This window comes from Perca fluviatilis, chromosome 5 (assembly GCF_010015445.1).
Source record: "Perca fluviatilis chromosome 5, GENO_Pfluv_1.0, whole genome shotgun sequence".
NCBI lineage: Eukaryota > Metazoa > Chordata > Actinopteri > Perciformes > Percidae > Perca > Perca fluviatilis.
The window spans coordinates 22,710,593-22,723,453 of NC_053116.1; the positions used below are offsets into that span (position 1 = coordinate 22,710,593).

At 39.3% G+C, this 12,861-nt stretch overlaps 1 protein-coding gene across 2 annotated transcripts in view; it reads left to right on the forward strand.

Moving 5' to 3' along the window:
- The window catches only part of cpne5a (copine Va), a 72,092-nt gene that overhangs the window by 57,092 nt on the left and 2,139 nt on the right, over positions 1–12,861 (forward strand). For both annotated transcript variants that reach the window (XM_039801918.1, XM_039801917.1), the window contains 6 exons: positions 1,903–1,949; positions 2,305–2,486; positions 5,488–5,615; positions 8,448–8,550; positions 12,408–12,465; positions 12,674–12,747. In XM_039801918.1, coding sequence (XP_039657852.1) covers positions 1,903–1,949; positions 2,305–2,486; positions 5,488–5,615; positions 8,448–8,550; positions 12,408–12,465; positions 12,674–12,747 — 592 coding nt within the window. The remainder of the gene's footprint in view (positions 1–1,902; positions 1,950–2,304; positions 2,487–5,487; positions 5,616–8,447; positions 8,551–12,407; positions 12,466–12,673; positions 12,748–12,861) is intronic.

A 12,861-nucleotide genomic window follows, 5' to 3' on the forward strand; every position in this document is an offset into this window, starting at 1 on the left:
TGATATGAAGGACAGAGTGAAACCTATAGGGAATTAGTGGACTGCCTGTTCTGAAGGATTTGTCCTTAATCAGGTTTTGAGAGGCCAATTAAAGGCTTGTGTCAGATTTATGAACTCCTGATCAAATGTAGGAACAGATGATGGTGCATTAATTTGTCCTAAGAGCGATACATTACTTAAAGAAGAATCGTCCACTCTCAAGGACTATAGATTTGAGGATTGCATGGATAAAAATAGTAACCCTAGATCAGCCATCTGATCAATGATACTAAAATACTTTTTTTTTTTTTTTTTTTTTTTCCCTTTCTCTCTCCAAAAAAAAAAAAAAAAAAAAAAAAAAAATTAAAAAACAACCCCCTTTTTTTTTTTATTATTTTTTTTTTTTTCCTCCCCCCACAATAACATACTTCTGTTTTTTTAAAAAAAAAATAAAAATAATATTTTTTAAATTTTGTCCATTGTATGTTGGCCTTTTCTTTCTCTGTACTTGTCTCTAATAGAAAGTGACATTACTGAAAATGCCCTGATTTCTGAACCTGTTTATCCAGTGAATCTTCATGAAAAACTACTATACAGAGTAGGATAGATGAATAGATAGTAGGACGGAGACAACCCAAACTCTAACTGTTTAGTGTTTGTTTTGTATATTTATATATGTTTTCTTGTTAAACTCTTTGTTTATTTTTATATACAGTATATTTTTGTATTTTAAAGATTGTGCGTTGTAAATGGTTTTAGGATATTGCTATAAATATAAAATTGAAGCCTTTTAGGATAATGCTATAAATGTGACACTTGTCAAAAAAAGTATTGGACCATGTTGTAGGCTGCTTCCACTTTCTGCAGAGTGTAGCAGCTACTGTCTGAGGATGAACTTCCAGGCTAAGCTCTGATGACCGACTGTAATAGGCAGTTTGACTGACAGTTCCTGTGTGAGCGTTTCTACAGTCCTGCACTCTAACTTAACACTAACTCACCAACTTGCTTTTCTAGCCAAACATTCAAAACTAACCACAGAAATCAGCAGAGACTTTTAAATTTAAAGCAGCATGCCACTGTAACAATTCCCCTTTGTCAGCTGAGCGGTCCAGCTCAATGCTGATTAATGAGCTGGGGTCAGAGTCGCCTCAGGAAGAAGGCGCCATTATCGGCGATACTGCACTTGCAGGAATTTCTGAATGGAGGTGAAGTCAGGAAAGACAATCAGTGTTAATCACAATGAAAGAGTATGCGTGATCTAAGCTCCCTTCCCCTTTCGCTCTCCGTTTGTCTCATGGGGAAATCCAGCAGAGACTAGTTCGGCCATGTTTAGTTTCTTTTCAAGGTGTTGGCTATCTTTACGGGTTCATGAATAAAAAATATCCAGTAGTCTTTGGACATTTTGTGAGGCTGCTTTATTTTTTTAGATGGATGCAGTGAATGGAAGACCTCAACTTTTCCATTGATCATAAAATAGCAACCGCGTGGAACAAAGACAATAACGTGATTACAATGATAATAAATATTATGATGTGGTTATAGTGCACAGTATTCATGATTGTGTAAATGTTCATGTACAGTATCTTGAACAAACAAGTTTAATAGTCCAAAACAGCTAGTAAGGAATTGGGATTATTTTTTTTTTACGGCTGTTTGCCGTGTTAATAATCACATCTTTCCTCAGTGTGATGTTTAGTCAAATCATTTAGCCAGCTGCGGCAGCTCATTCTGTGGCCATTTGTGAAATTACTCTGCCTTTAATAGTTGTGCTAGGTTTTTGTGAGATGTGTTTGTGGTTTTGTCAGATTAGAGGTAGAGCAGAAGGCACAGTGAAACCAGGGAGAGCCTCATTAAACTGCAGCGCTGAGTTTTCCTGCCTCTCTTGTTGTTAACCGCATCCTTTCCCCCATTCATCTGTTTCAGGACTCAGATTCACTTCACAGTGGCCATTGATTTCACTGCATCAAACGGTGAGTGTTTTAACTCCCATCACCCTGTTGTGCTTCCATTTATCATCTGATGTATCACTATGGCGTTTTCCGTTAATCAAAGAGGAGGCTAGAGTTTTCTCCTTGCTTGTAATATTCTTTCTTGTTAAACTTTCTTTTTATTAAAGTGTTCGCACGATAAAAAACAAGTCAAGGACATAATATGAACATTGAATTCCAGTATTGCTAATAAACCAGATAGTCAAATTGAGCCCCTCCTCTCATTCAAAACATCCAATTTAGCCTCAGGTCTCGCATGTTGCTCCTGTTACAGCTGTTAGTTCGGCCTCAGTCTAATTGTTTGCATCACTGACTCTGACTTCTCTTGTCTTGGAAGGAAATCCGTCCCAGTCCACTTCACTGCACTACATGAACCCGTACCAGATGAATGCCTATGCTATGGCCCTGAAGGCCGTGGGAGAGATCATCCAGGACTACGACAGTGATAAGATGTTCCCTGCCCTGGGATTCGGTGCTAAGCTGCCCCCTGATGGGAGGGTCTCCCACGAGTTCCCTCTGGTGAGTAAAACTTTGGGGTTATTTCAGACACTTGGGTTATAATTCAGCATCAGAATTGTTCATAAAGTGAATCAGACTCTATGTGAAAATGAATTTGGCCCTCCCAGTGGAGCTTATCTTTGACTGTGAGCACTTGTTTGCGTTTTTATGCTCTCTCCAACATGTAAGGATAATGTGCAATATGGATGTGTGGATGAATGCTGCTACACCTCTGACATGCATAATTCAGAGTGAATTTCATTTACCTTTTATAGTGCAAATTAGGTTCTGTAAGGCTGAAGGATTCTTAAATCAATTTGGCTTGTCTCTGCCAGCTAATGTTCTCTGGCTGCTGCATACTACAGCCTAATGAGGAGTCTGTCTACTGGGTAACGTCTGCATCATGTTTCTATTAAAATTTGCAAATTAAGATTCATCCCACCATATAATTGAAGCCTCATTCTTTCATCCTTTAGTCTTGTAAGTGGGTTTAAAAGTAAAGTGGGATTCCTGGGTGAAATATTTGTATTATATATTTTCAGTTAGAAATGTGTCTTGTTGCTAAGGAAGCTACTGGAACCGTTGAAGCAAGGTTTGACAAGCATGTCTGTGGGAGCAAAGACAGACAGTTTTCAAAATGTTTCAGCCCTTAAAGAGTAACTCCACACTGCTCCATCCTTTATGGTGGATAAGTACTACTACACAGACCTCTGGGGGTTGCAATGCAAATTGCAAAGTAATAAGATATAAGTTGGATGAACCTGATCACAGCTTGGTGTGGTGTGGTGGTGTGTTGTGATTGAGAACACAACCAGCTGAGCTGCTACATCACTGTTGCACGTTTTCTTTCAGAACAGAAACCCAGAAGTGTGTTTCGCCTAGCTTAGCTTTGATTGAAAGCAGTCTAAATTTGTTTATCGGCAGCACTGCCTGGAAGGCACTAGGATTAGGCAACAGTTATGGTTATGGTTATGGTTAGGGTTAGGGTTAAGGTTAGGGTTAGGTGCCTTGAAGTCAACGGTCGCAGCGCTGCCTGGAAGGAGACGTTGGGGGCTTAAAACACCACACCAGTTTTCGGCAAACTTAAAGCTGTCATATTTACGCCATATTTGTTTGTTTTGTACTTAAAGGTGCAATATGTAATACTGACAACTAGTGTTTAAAATAGTTACTGCAGTACAAATTCAAAATACTGGAGAGAGTCGTCTCCCCTGCCCCCTCTTCCCCAGACTCGAAGTTCACGGTGGTTGCCAGGCTGAGACCACAGCATCCACAACAATGTTGCTAGATGCTTGTCTCACATAGCCAGACATACTTCACAGCACAGCGGAGTAGCTAATGTTAGATGCTGGCTATATTGACATAGAAGCCCGTGCTCACGCGTAGCTCTGTACCCAACTGACAGGCACACTTTTCGGCTTAGAATTAGGGTAGCAACCGCTAAAAACACAACATCGCCGTCCTCTCCACTCGACGGACAGACACACTTCATCGGCTTAGATGTATGGTGAGAACCGCTAAAAATAACACTACCTTGCCGTCCTCTCCACCCAACTGAACACACTTTATTGGCTTAGAATTACGGCAACATTCGCTAAACACACTGCAAACTCACGGTCCTCTCTTCCCAATTTACAGCCCCCCTCACTTGGCTTAAAATAACTCACTGTTGTCGGCTACGGTCGCTGAAGGATACACGTTGTAAACAGCTGTAGCCCGCTTGCCTGGTCCTCCGGTAACGTTAGCTAGCAGTTAGCAGGGTTAGCATGGCGGCCTTAGCAATCACTACTGGTTGTGTCTCAATTGTTTTTGCAAGTAACCAACTCAGGTACTCTAGCTATATAATTCAATGTGAGTACACAAATGTTGAAATTACATAAAATGCCAGTCCCTTGTAGCCGTGATAAATTAGCCTGAAGCTAATGCTTACCTGTTCAGGAGGAAATTAACCAACTCTGCGTCCTTTTGGGGCTCTAAGCTGTCTCCAGCTTTCAAAAACATCTCCAATATTTATCCGGGGTTTGTCTCTGGTCACGCAACTGTTAGAAACATGCTTTTTTTTTTAGGTTGGGTAGAATCTATCTCCGTTGATCCTGTTAGTTTGTTTGCTGTTTTCATGGCTATAATAGCGTTACAGCTGTAGCGTGCTGAGTTTACGTTTTTACAGGTACAGTATATCTGGCAACCCAGCCTGGCTGTCAAACTGGGCATTTGATAACAACACACAGGCCAAAACACAAACAGCTTCCTTAATATCTGATGACGCATTGAGGTCATTTTTGGATTTATTATTGTAAATATATTACATATTGGACCTTTAACACATAAAATAGAATAGAAAATGGATGTTGGATGTATTTTTGACAATTGTTTAAAGGAGGCCAGCTGCTTCCATTGGGATCTAGACAGTTTTCACTCATACACGACATACTCATTCATTCACTGGTCATTTCTTTCTTCTGACAGTCATCTATATTTGTGTTTTTTCCACATCTGCGCAATACATGATGGTAGTTTTCTCGCAATTAGTAAGTACCAATGTGGCATAATCTGAGTTCACTCTGAAGGGTATAATAACTAGACATTCATAAACACATCAGAAAACACTACAAAGCAGAGTATGCAGTAGTTGATATATCCAGTCTTTGTGCTTTGCTAGGCTAAACATGTCCCAGATTCATATCTGTACTGAATACAAAGAGATTAAATTGATATATTGATAATTGTTTTTATTTGAAAATATTGTAAACCAGCCAGAGTACTCCGTACACTGTGACATCGCTGCTGGGTCTGGTCAGAGGTGCAACAGACAAATACTATATGAAACTTTCAACCTGAGAAGAAAGTAAAACACTCTTTTCAGCCTGGCATTAAGTTACTCTTCAACTTTACTCCCAGACACATTGTGATACTGATGAAACACTATTTATTGTTTACATTAACTATTAATTGTAATGTCAATTCCATTCTGACTACAACTGTGGTTTCTGTACCGTTAATGTTTTGTTTTTGTTTTTCTCAGAATGGCAACATTGAGAACCCGTACTGTAACGGCATGGAGGGGATTCTCGAAGCTTACCATCAAAGCCTTAAGACGGTTCAGCTGTATGGACCCACCAACTTTGCTCCTGTTGTTAATCATGTGGCAAGGTACAAGAACTGTTCCCGTGAACATCACAGAGCACAGTCGTCCTTTCTTTGAAAGTCAAATTGTAAATAATCCTCAGCGGGTAGAAACGCCGTCAGAGGTATTAAGACAGTGAATTATGGTTTCTTTATGAATTGAGCAGAACTAATGAAGGGAAAATAAACAATCGGCTGCCAAGCCTAGATGAATAGAAATGATTATCGAGCACATGCAGGACCAGATATATTAGAGTGCAGATGCTACATTTCTTTAGTGTAGTGGTGGGCTGCACCACAGTAGTAAAACTATAATAAGGCACGGGTGTACACTTTCTTACCAACAACCCCCCACCCCAGTAACGATGACTCATGACTTGGCCTGGACTTGAATATTAATGACTCACACTGACTCAGACTCAGGTTTGTGCACTGCAGACCTGAACTTGAATTTGAGATAAAATTTTTAGCATTCACCTGTATTTCTGGTTTAACAGTTACCCCATTAGGTACAACTTTACTTTAAATAAACTATATTATCATTTAATAAGACTATAATGTCTTTGTAAGCAGATATATGGCCAGTCTTGTAGATATAAAGAGGTGTTTATTAATTTTGTATTTTTCAACAATTATAACTTTATAACTCTTATGAAGACATATTTTATATTACTAAACTGTGTTTTACTATATTGTCATACATTATCTGTTTAAATACCAGCCTCCACTTATGGGTGTCTACGGGAGGACTTGTGGTCTTTGACAAATACATTAATAAACACTTAAGTAATACATGATTAATAAATAAAACTCTTAGAAGGATTTTATGCCCAATAAAAAAAAAGAGTCTCTGTTGAAAGCAATCGCAGACTTAAATAAATACAATTTCTACAGTGTTACTGTATAGAGTGCAGTAAAACTCAAATAAGATTATTCATAAAGCTGTAGCATTGCCTCAGCTATTCAGAACAAGTGAAATAGGTCATCCAGTAAACCAATGATGAAAAGATTAAAATGACTCTTTACATGACCAGAAACAGATCTTAAAGTGATGGTTCGGAGTAATTTCACCCTAGGGTCCTTTGCACCATGACCTCGAGCCAAACACCCCCCAGAAGCTTTTTTTCACCTGGGTCTAACATTGGGAGAGTTAGCGTAGAGTAGCGTTAGCCGCTGAATAGCTTAGCGCAGAGGCTAATGGATCCGAAGTGTCTCTTAACATTACCCCACTAATAATGCCCGAAATGATACCAAAGGTCTACACTAGTATATATAGGTTATGCACTCATAAAACGATGGATTGTAAAGTTTGTAAGTACACCAGAAGTTTATGTAAATAACAATTGTTGCTGCTGTAAGACGAGTGCTTAGGGACATCTACAAATTACAACACCGAAAAGAGAAGCAACAAAAATATTTTTTTATTTAACTTATTTTTTAAAGTAAGTGCTGTAGTATAACTAGCAGGAGACAAGTAATAATTGAGGTAAGTTTGGAGACATTACCTTATTTAATCATTAAATTAATAAATATTTTTGTTGCATCTCTTTTCGGTGTTGTAATTTGTAAATGTCCCTAAGCACTCTTACGCCCGGCTAGTAACAGCAGCAGCAGCAGCAGCAGAAAGCAGAAGCCAGCAGGCAGAGTGTTATTTACATAAACTTCTGGTGTACTTACAAATTTTACAATCCATCGTTTTATGAGTGCATAACCTATTTGTACTACTGTATACGTTTGGTATCATTTCGGGCATTATTAGTGGGGTTATTGTTAAGAGACACTTCGGATCCATTAGCCTCTGCGCTAAGCTATTCAGCTGATAACGCTACGCTACGCTAACGCTCCCAATGTTCGACCCAGGTGAAAAAAGCTTCTGGGGGGCTGTTTGGCTCGAGATCATGGTGCAAAGGACCCTAGGGTGAAATTACTCCGAACCATCACTTTAACATTAGATGTTGAGCAGAACATACAATTGTTTTTGGTAGAAGGGGTTTGAAGTTTATACATTCACTGTTTTACATGAGGCACAGGCAGAAAGCTGATGCGTTAATGGAAGCAGACAATGCTCTTAAACGGATAATGCTGTTGATGCAAAATACATGCTGTATACTAGATGTACAGTATGAAAATATAGACTCTATAATACAATATTGTGTTTATTGCTGCAGTTATTACTCTGCTAATGTGGTCAGGTGAGTGTGGTCCACATGGCTGTTTGGAAGACAAAGGTCTCTTTAATCTCCTAAACACCAGTCATCGCTCTTGGCCTTGTCACTGACTGGTCAAGCGCTTTGATTAAAATGCCAACTCATCAAAGTCAAATTTGAAAGCGAGTGTAAGGGCTGACCTCTCACCTGTCTCACAAAGATCTGTCATGTTTTTCCCCCGTCTTGCTCATCATGTGTGGTCAATCCAGTGCTAGGCAATCAATAATGCTCTAAAAGAATAAGCCTGCAGCACTTGCATAAACAGTTTAATAAATTATTCATAGAGCAGCCAACAATGGGCAACTGAAACTAGGCCACACTCACTTTGCTGTGTATGGATAGACCTCTGAGACATGAAGAGCTATACAACCTATTTCACTTATTTACATGTCTATATTAAGTTTTTGTGTCATACGGTGGGCGGGGGGAAACATTCTTTCTGAAAACCATGTTAAAACGTTTTTTTTATGTTTTTACTCTCTGACACAGACGTTGCTGCTCTTAGACTTTCTCTGTGGTTGTTTAAACCAATCTCAGAGTTTTATGTAAATTCATGGACATATCTGCATCTGTTTCAAACGTTGCTATACCTTAACATGGTGTCTGTGGTACTGTCTTAAACCACTCTGTGCTGATTATTTCTCTGTTTTAGTTATGCAGCAGCAGTGCAGGACGGGTCTCAGTACTTTGTGCTGCTCATCATCACTGATGGCGTCATATCAGACATGGCTCAGACCAAGGAGGCCATAGTGAATGTAAGTGCTGCTCTAACACTACCTGGAGGACATTCACCTTTCTCTCTCTCTCTCTCTCTCTCTCTCTCTCTCTCTCTCTCTCTCTCTCTCTCTCTCTTTCTCTCTCTCTCCCCCTGCATTGGCATTGCAAGTGCTTTTAGCTTGCTATGGCATTTCTCTCAGGCTTTCTCTTACTTTGAAGGGTTTATAAGCCAGTAGCACTAGATTTGACGATTTATGGGATGTTTTCTGCTCCACTTGTCTCACCCCCTGTGCTCGGGTGCTCTGTTTGTCCAATATTTTTCCTTTTTATTGAGACCCTCAGGAAGCTGAGGGGCTCAGCTGAGGTTTACTTTCTGGTCAACAGGTTCACTTTATTAGAGGCAGTGGTCTTACTCAGCACACCATCTGAGGCACAGCAACACTCTGCTCTGACCCCCAGCAGACTGGGTTTAAAGGGAATTTGCGACTGTTAATCAAACCATTCGAACAGCCACACCTTCCTTTTAAGATCTTGTCTGCTGCTCTGCACTACTTGGAACCTGCTGTGTCTTGCTACCACCTCTCGCCTCTCAGTTTGGACCTGGCTACACTTTCTACTGCCCACAGAGCAAAGGCCTGAATGACCTGCCTCACTTGGCATGCAACATTTGCCCTGGAGAGATGAATCATAATAAAAGAGTTACGTGCCACGCTCATCTTTGCACTTTTGGCTTCTTATTTTTGCTCTCTGATGCTGTGGTGTATATTTGCACATATGTTGCAGGTACTGCTGCTGACCAAACCAGCACAGCTCAGCCTTCAGTGACTAATGTGTCCACACATCTAACAGGACAGCCTCTGGGGCCATCTTTCCTTTGATGTTTTTCCTTTAAGCTCCAAATTTCATTACAGGATTTTAAATTATACAAAATGGGTCTCTCTCTGACCTGGTATGCTTAAATATAAATGAATTTGTGCCCAGGTATTGGATTATGTCTCCGGGTGTCAGTTTGTTGTCTGGATAGGAGGCTTGCTTAACCAGTAACTTCATAAAACCCATGAATATTTTAAATTTCAGAGACATTTAAAGAACCACTCTGAATCAACAAAGCAAATGTTTCACCTTTTTGACCGACTTTGGACACTTACTGAACTGACTAAAAAATAACCTACATGTTATGTAAAAAAATGCTACAAGAAGAGATACTCTGTTACTGAATGTACTTATGTTGTACACATTTTATTTCTTATTTTTTACCAAATTCCTAATCAAGCCAGCATGTTTAGATGTCTGTTATTAAAATGAAATGTCCATCTTAAAACTTCTCTTTTTCTCACTTTTCTCACCACTGACCTCTTCAACACCACATTCATTACAAACTCTTGCAGTACAGCCAAACTTTGTTCAAACCCAAAGAACCAAGAGTTTACAAAGACATCAGATATGTTAATGTATATATGTATCGTGATTTTGGAGAAATGTGTATAAAATCATGCATAAGACATAGAAGGCAGCTATAGAAAACATGGAGTTTAGGGTTTGAATATTTGACTCAGGGTAAACATTGTGCATCAATAAAGAGTTGGAACAAACTGATTAAATGATTTTCCAAACTTAAAGTTACTTAAAAATGCACTGAAATGAAAAATACATTTTCCAAGTTCTTTATCCCTGTGGTAGTTGTTCATTTATCTTTATTTACATGCTAAAAATATGAGTTTGTTTGCAAAAATAGATACAAGCAATTCTTAAAATGAATAAATCAAAAACAGTTTGAGTGACATTCCCTTGAGTGCGCAAAAAAACATGATTTATGAATTAAAAACCCATCACCAGTTTAATATAAAACAGATACATCTCAATTTGCAAATAAACACATTTAGAGTATTCTTTATATCAAAATCCATCTCTTTTCTCGTAAAAATATTTATAATGACTCATCTTTAACTTAATCAAATCAAATGTGATTTGGAGTGAGTTAACCCCGCCCATCATATAAAGCCACACTTGACCCTGAGCTTGTGGGTAACTAGCTGAGCAATAAGATAATTGGATTTCAGCTGGTTTATATTTCCACATATCTGTTTCATTCTGAAATACGTCACGTCACAAAAAAATAAACACGCTGTAACTTCCACCTCACTGTGACTTTAAAGGAACACGCCGACTTATTGGGAATTTAGCTTATTCACCGTAACCCCCAGAGTTAGACAAGTCGATACATACCCTTCTCATCTCTGTGCGTGTTGTAAAGCTTTCTGACGGCTCCAGCGGCATCAGCCCATCACAGAACAGGCAGGTGAATGGTTCCAGTAATCCTACTGCTCCGAATAAGTGACAAAATAACGCCAACATGTTCCTATTTACATGTTGTGATTTGTAGAGTCACAGCGTGTACAAAAACAGCGTAACATGAGACACAGCCATCTTCTAACCGTAAACAAACCGGCAACTATATTCTCAGGCGGAATAATATAGTACTTGGGCGAGATGATATGCTCGCAGCAAGCCTGTCTGAGAATATAGTTCCCGGTTTGTTTACGGTTAGAAGATGGCTGTGTCTCATGTTACGTTGTTTTTGTACACGCTGTGACTCTACAAATCACAACATGTAAACAGGAGTACGATTGGCGTTATTTTGTCATTCACACCGCAATAGGCTAGTTGGAACCAGTTACCTGCAGGATCTGTGCGGGCTAAGCTAATGCTGGAGCCGTCAGATAGGCCGCTACAGCACGCACGGAGATGAGAAGTGTATGTGAATAAGCTAAGAAATGAATGGGGAAATTGGATTATATGAAGTGAAATACACACACCGAAGAACCTGGACGTGTTAGCATCTGCACTGGAAACATCTATCTACCTATCTATTGCTAATCCTCATCTCTTGGTTAATGTGATCAATGGGGCACAACAGTGTATTATAACAATATCTGCTTCAAGCCTTGGTATATTTTTTGTGGTTCTGTGCAGTGAGAGGAGAATGTGTTCAGACAGATTGGTGGAGTGAGATCCCCTGAGTGACTTTACAGTAAAAGCAAAGTAACAAATGGTGTAGACTAAATAATTGAGCATTGGATACAGATCTTTATAGGTACTATATGCTTGTGTGGTCTTCTGCTGCTAGAAATGGGCAAACAGAATGGATGTATTGAGAGCAAAAGGTCATTAGGAATGACCCTGGTTGAGGGAAAGATAAAATGGGAAAGGATATGGAGGGAGAATAATGATAGAGAACATGGAGAGGATGGTCCTCCTCTGTCTATTTACTCCTATCTGTGACAGGCCTCTCCCCTCAGGAGGTTTTTCCAGGAAAGCTGACCTACTTTTACCCCTGTAAATGCATTTCTACCACCAAGCATACATCATTCATTCATGCCAGAGCGTTCACATTCTCCACATCAGGACTGTGGTTTAGATTCATGCAGTGAGGGAAACCTGTACTACAAACTATTTGGCAGATAAACCTTTAAATCTTTTTATTTATGTTTAAGTTTAGATACACAGGCACGACATGTAGCCTTTCTGTTCTGACCTAAACATTGTTTGAAACACTTCTACATGCAAAGATCATGAATAGATCATGTTATAGATCATGTTTAACTAAGTGATGTACTGTATAGAAGTTTGCTCAAATATTATGTTATAGGCTGGCTGTTGTAAAAACCTTGGGGCCCCTAAGTTGAATAATGTATTTTATATTTTCTCTCGGTCCCTGGATAACAAAAACTATGCAATGTGTTATTTTATCTTGTCCATTATTGTTTCTGTTCTCTGGAGAAATGGTCTTGCAGATTAATTCTGACTTTGCAGAATGAGAAGTGTAGTGGGAGAAAAATACACTTAACTGGAAATGTAACCCCGACTGACTGTTTGTTCTTCTTGTTCACGACAGGCAGCCAAGCTCCCCATGTCTATCATCATTGTTGGAGTTGGCCAAGCTGAGTTTGATGGTGAGAACAGTAACTAAAGTTCTTCAGGGAACAAATGTGTAAAGATACAGAGGAAACCAGTTTATGGTCAGTTTGCATCAGGGATGGTTTGTGTTAGTCAAATTTACTCTTTAGGTTTGCCGCCAACCATAACAATTATTGTACATCATCATCAGTATGAATTTTTGTGTTTTTATGTGAAATTATTTTTAATACCTTTTCTCTGCAGCCATGATTGAGCTGGATGGTGATGACATCAGGATTTCCTCGCGGGGGAAGTTGGCAGAGAGAGATATTGTACAGGTGAGACCTTTCTAATGTTTTGTCTCACTCTCAGCTTGACATGGGAAGGACACAGCTTATTTTCCAAAGAGACAGTGGTTAAAAGGTTCCCTGTTAGTGGCATTGCTTATAGAT